We start from the raw sequence: 5,941 nt of genomic DNA, 5'->3' as shown, positions 1-5,941 counted from the left end.
GGATGGAGTAAAAAAGTGCTTTTAAGCACTTATTTTTAAGCTAAAATGACAAAAACAAGCCAAAAGTCAAAAGCTAGAATTCCTAACTTATGGCTTAAAAGCCACTTAAATTAAGCTCATCCAAACGGGCTCTAGGTCAGTTCTTTAGTCATTATTTTATGCTTTTCCTTTTTTTTTAGGAAATGCAATTTTTAACAGTATCGCCTCTTGAAACAGCGACTTGTTAAAAAAAAAATCAGTCTTTTCCTTTTTATAAAATGCAGAATTTTTTAACAGTAGGTCGCATGTAAGGTGAAGTTAAATTATTTCTTAAATAGCATATAATGAGAAAAATAACTTCAAGAAAAAAAATTTAATCTTTTTATGGATGCGTTTGATACGAACCCATAAAAAATATTTTCTGAGAAATATTTTTCGAAAAATATTTTCTAGAAGAAACTGTCGTACTATCCAACACGCTATGAAAATTTAGAAAATATTTTAATTAGACTATCAAGAAAAATATAAGCAAAGACAGTTTTTTTTCCTTTTAAATGTAAAATATTCTTCAACAAAAATATTTATTGATGTTTGGCTGCTGGAAAATAACTTACTTTCCTCTCCAACTCAAGCTGAAGCTATGGCAATTCTACTCAATGAGAAGTTCACTTTTTACCAACTGTACCTTCATATTGTTTCCAATGCACCAAAACTAACTGAAGCATAGTAATCTACTGTTAATTCCCCCACTTGCCAATGAACCAACAATATGTACTAGTACTTATGTGTTATGTTAAGTCTACTAGATCCTTTACCAGCAAAGTAGCTAATAATATTATGTGAGAAACCATTAAGCTGATTCGGTCAATGTGGTCAGGTTGTTGCTGCAAGTGTCGAGCCATGGTGGAGGTAGCATACTAGTTTGCTCATACACGGTCTGTAGCAAGGGAGGAATTACGCTGTAAAGCGACGCCATCTCTTTCATGGCACCATTTCCCTTTCCTGCGCGTGTTCCATCGGTCATATCCCCTTCACTTACACCAGTTGACCAAATAGTGATCTTTGGTTGCAGTCCTCTGATAGCTTCTGCGTTATATTTGGCGATGTCTGTGTATATCCGTTCATTAATCATCAAGTAATCTCTCAACGCGGTGTAATTTCCTCCCAACACTGACAACAACGTGCGTATGTAAATCCCTTGTGCTTCTGCAAAAGCCACAAGTCCTTCTGCCTCTTTCTTCTTGGCATAGAGTGCAGCATCTGCAGCTTGTTTTTTCGCGTACGTTTCAGCATCTGCTTCGATCCTTCGAGCCTCTGCTAACTTTTGTTTCTCATACAGTATTGCGTCAGCTGCTGTTTGCTTTTGGTAGTACTCCGAATTTGCTTCTTGCACCTGAATTTCACAAGCAATCAGCCACATTATGACAAAAAATCATGAATACTTAGAACGATCCGTTATTCTATAGATCTGAATGTCATCTGATGAAGCCATTATTTGAATAGAACATCTAGAATATATTAGCTCTGAACAGCCATGTTAAACGCTTATCACTAGAGAACGGCTTAATTATTTGAGGGCCTTACATCCATTGCTTTGGTCTATATAAAAATACCATTGAACAATCAAGTAAAGAGAATCAACTGATACCATCTGGATGGAAACATCAATAGATAGTCCAAAAATTAAAGAAAGAAAAAATTTTGACACATGCTAACAGTACCCTAAGTGGTCATTTGGTTACCGGGATTAGGAAAAATTTGGAATTTACATTTATTCCGAGGGTCTACCGGAAACAGCCTCCTTGCCTTTTTAAAGGTAGGGGTAAGGTCTGCGTACACACTACCCTCCCCAGACCCCACTTGCGGGAATACACTGGGTTTGTTGTTGTTGTATTTATTTCCAGATCCACTTGCGGGATTATACTAGGTTTTGTTGTTCTTGTTGTTATTTATCCCATGTTTGGTTATTGGTATTAGCTTAAATTCATATTTTATACCAAGATCTTGGTATTACTATCCCATATAGGATGCACGATTATAATCGCAGGATATCGGATATCCTTGTTCCAAAACAAACGAGCCCTTAGAACTTATGGCCTTAAACATGCCATGATATTTTTACGGCTATAAGAGTATGTTAATAAGGATAAGATGAGAAGTTTAAAGTTAAAAAGTTTCCAAATAGCGATAAGCACCATTCTTTTTTGAGCAGACTAAAGAAGGAAAGAGTGCATATAAAATGAAACAGAGGGAATAACTGAAACACAACTAGACTCACCTTAATCTCATATTCCACATTAGCCCTACTGAGGAACTGAGCCTTGAAATTCTCAGTCTTAGTCAAGGCATTCTTTCGCTCGACTTCTTGCTGTAACTCAGCCTCTCGTATTGCCACAGCTTTTTCAGCTACCACCTCTGCCATCTTTGCCTGCTGCGACCATGCTGCCTTCTTCGTTGCTAGTTTTGCATTTGCCTCCGACACTTCAGCTTCTTGCTTATTCTCAAAAATCTTGACTTCAGATCCTACCTTAATCTCCTCCATTTTACCTTTACCTTTTCTTTGCGCGGTTATAACCTTCGTCTCAACATCAATCTTTGCAGCATTTTGAATTGTCAATCCTTCTCTCTGTTTGGATCCAACGTCGCCCTTCATTTTCGCTTCAGCAACTTCAACTTTTGCCCTGTTTGCTGCTTCCATTTGAGTTTTCTGGCCCAAATATGAAAAGTACTCGTGGCCTCTAACATCAACCAGTTGCTTAATGTTAGCATTATATATCAGAAGTCCAAATTGGTCAAGCTCCAGCTGAACCTTTTCAAAAACTTCGCGCTTGAAATCCTTTGTGCCTTTAAATACATCTTCCATCGACATTGAAGCAGCCAAGACACGTGTCTCTCCCTCAATGATGCCTTGAACAAGCTCTTTTACATCATGGGAATCGCGCTGATGAAGAGAAAGAAGCCTTGCATATTTGACAAGGCTGTTGTGGTCATCAGCCCGGGGACCAATAGTGAAGACGGCAGGGAGTAGGAAAGATAGCTTCTCTGTGCTCATGGCATTGACTTCAAAAGTGTAATTTACAGGGGTAACATCAATTTTTTCGCATTTCTGAAATGGCCATACCATAGCCTTCTTTGCAATTTTCAACTCATCAATTCCTCTGCCAGTAATGACCAAAAACTCAGACGGCTTTGCCACATGGTACCACATTGTTCTGTTTCTTTGTTGTTGCACCTCCTGAAGAAATTTCTATAAACAAAAGTAAATTGGTTATACACCAAATGTCCAAAATAGAACTCAATCTAAGAAAGCATAAAGAAAAATTACAAATTGACAATCTCTGCCTCAAGTACAAAAAAGTCTCAAGTGGAAATAAGGATTAACTGACAGCAAGATTTGGTATTGAGCTTATTCTTTGTACTGTAGACTCAATACTGAAGTGCATTAATGCTCAATATGGGAATTAGGGTGTAATGACGATGAACTCATCAGCTTATCAGTGACATTCCAACATCAACATTCTCATGAAGTTTCAATCCGTATTGGTCCATATCACGAAACAAGCAAAGACAAGGCTTTTTTTGGTCTGCCTCTAACTGAGTTGACATTTGAGAATTAGGATATTAAGCTTTTCAGACTTTACGCTCAAGGCACAATTAAAACATAAGTTGTAGCAATGAAAAGGAGTAGATGAAGAAATAATATTAAGTAAATATGCAATGTAAGAAAGAATAACTCAAACATCAATTGTATGGTAAACGGAATTCCTATCATTTGAAGTAATGATGTCTTTCAACTGCAAAACCATATAAATTTTTACACTTAAAAGTTTCTAGTCCAGGTTTGTGACTGATTTTCTTATGTTATTTCCTGTTCCAAGTTATATTTCTTTAACAATTAATATATCATTTTGCCAACTACATTTAAGGCCGCTTGCTTCAAGAAAAAGCTCATGTCCGATTATCTGCACGTCTTAATGCCAAGGAACTACTTCAGCACGTCACAACACCAAACCTGCTCTACACCTACTTTTATGTTTTTTTTTAGAACCGAGAAATTCCTCAGTGGTGCAAGGTTTGAAGCTTGATGGATAATGGGCCCGCCCCTCTACCCTTCTCCACTTAAATACTGAACTTTTGTTTATGGCACCAACTCGTGACATGCGCCTGAACCACACATCACATGTTGCACTCTTACCGCTAAACCAAAGGCCTAGAGTTACTTTCATGGTTTAAAATGCAAAGAAGAAGAGAAACGAGGGAAATTTTATCCATAAGTTTATCAGTAAGAAATTAAACCAAAACAAGACAGCTTCATGATTTCAGCTTTATGAGCCACAAAAGTACACACGAATATTAGCTAGATCAGGGAAATTTTTCTACTATGTCAAAGCTGCTGAAAACAGCTTTAATTCCAACAACTAATAGTCTTTAATTTCTAATTAATTAGCTGAAGCAGATACATCAATTAATATACACATCACAAACACCACATACAATTAGAGTCTTATTTGATCACTACAATGGGGAAAACTCACCACCAAGGGATGTGGTGCGATGGCTCAGGGGTGAACGATTGTAGTTTAATGTTAGGGGTTTATTCAAACCCAATAGCTTTGGCTTAAACTATGCTCATGCGTTAAAACGTAAACTAAATACAAATAATTAATTTTGAACTCATTAAATCAAGTGGGTTGTGGTAGAATCCCAACATCAAAGCCATAAAGTTCAAATCTTAAATCCGCGAGATCCCTCCATGCTTAACCAGAGGATCAAGTTTAAGCACTAAGAATCGACAAATTCGTAATAGGGATGTTTAACCTTTAAATGATCCAATACCCGACGCGAATCTAGATTAGTCGGCCCAGTAGGTTCCAGGACGAATAAAACCCCAAAAAAACTCAAAAGAGAGAAAGTTGAAGATGCCTATAAGATTGAGCACAATGTAGATAAATTACTTGACTTGTTGAACCAAATTCAAAGAAAGTAAAAGCAAGAAGAAAGAGAAATTGACAATTGTTTTTTGGCAAATGACGACAACAACAACAAACCCAGTGTAATCACACAAATGGGGTTTGTGAAGGTAGTGTATAGGCGGTCTTACTTGGTAGAGAGGTTGTTTCTGATAAACCCGGCTCAGTCCAACAATTTTTCTTAGCAAATTGAGAAAGCAAAAGGGGAATTGAAAAAGAGTTCTCTTTTGTGATTCATTAATGACTTGGGGCCCAATAATTTCAAAAAATTCTTGAAGTATTAAACTATTTTACATGCAAAATCAAAACTACAACAGTCATTATTATTATATTATTAAACTATTTACATGCAAAATCAGAACTACAACAGTCATTAAGAGCTCAAAATTGATGAAAAAACTTACCTTGGGTAGAATCTCAGAAATAGAAAAACCCTAGTTTAGCAACGAACGTTCAGTTGAGTATTTTATCGCCATTGTAATTCCGTGTGAGAGTTTTATCAAACCAGGAAATCTACTTCTATTATTAGAAGGAACTTAACCAATGTTCACTCAAGCCAATAAATGCATGACACGTGTCCTTTGCATAAACTTTTACTGTTTACCATGGTTAAACAATAGTTAAGAGAGTAACTTTTACTGAACCTCCTTAATCTTTTCGGTTTGGGAAATAATACTCTCTAAATCTTTTGAATTGGATAGCAAACCCCTATGATCTTAAATTAATTTTAAAAAAGGTGGTCATTGCATATATTTTTTTAAAAATGTCAAAAATAACCTTAACCCCTATGATCTTAGATTAATAAGGAAAAATTGGCCGTCGCATATATTTTTAAAAGATCAAAAATAACCTTAACCCTATGATCTTAAATTAATAGAATCTATTGATAATAGTCTCTCTGCTTTTATAAGATAGGAGTAAGGCTGTGTATACCCTCCCCATGTATAGGATTAAATTGGGTTTTTTTTTTGTTGCTGCTGTTGTTGGATATT

General features: G+C 36.2%; 2 protein-coding genes across 2 annotated transcripts in view; one reads left to right on the top strand and one right to left on the bottom strand.

The window, feature by feature from the left end:
* LOC109232458 overlaps positions 1-227 on the top strand; it is a 5,626-nt gene extending 5,399 nt beyond the window's left edge. The window contains exon 3 of the mRNA XM_019398232.1: positions 180-227. Coding sequence (XP_019253777.1) covers positions 180-227 — 48 coding nt within the window. The remainder of the gene's footprint in view (positions 1-179) is intronic.
* On the bottom strand, positions 542-5,599 carry LOC109231922 (flotillin-like protein 6). Its single transcript, XM_019397509.1, has 3 exons — positions 5,354-5,599; positions 2,258-3,226; positions 542-1,372 (listed from the first exon to the last, which is right to left on the bottom strand). The coding sequence occupies exons 2-3, from the start codon at positions 3,185-3,187 to the stop codon at positions 830-832; spliced, it is 1,473 nt and encodes a 490-aa protein (XP_019253054.1). The 5' UTR covers positions 3,188-3,226; positions 5,354-5,599; the 3' UTR covers positions 542-829.

The sequence above is a fragment of the Nicotiana attenuata genome, chromosome 9, assembly GCF_001879085.1.
Source record: "Nicotiana attenuata strain UT chromosome 9, NIATTr2, whole genome shotgun sequence".
NCBI classification, from domain to species: Eukaryota; Viridiplantae; Streptophyta; class Magnoliopsida; order Solanales; family Solanaceae; genus Nicotiana; species Nicotiana attenuata.
The sequence above is the reverse complement of the archived record's forward strand: the minus strand, read 5'-3'. Positions and strand labels throughout refer to the sequence as shown.

What these genes read in the sequence shown, in the direction of transcription:
- LOC109231922 (XM_019397509.1), bottom strand. Translation starts at nt 3,187, where the DNA reads ATGTGGTACCATGTGGCAAAGCCGTCTGAGTTTTTGGTCATTACTGGC. An exon ending in ATGTGGAATATGAGATTAAG is followed by an intron (nt 1,373 to 2,257) that starts GTGAGTCTAGTT and finishes TGTGAAATTCAG; the next exon opens with GTGCAAGAAGCAAATTCGGA.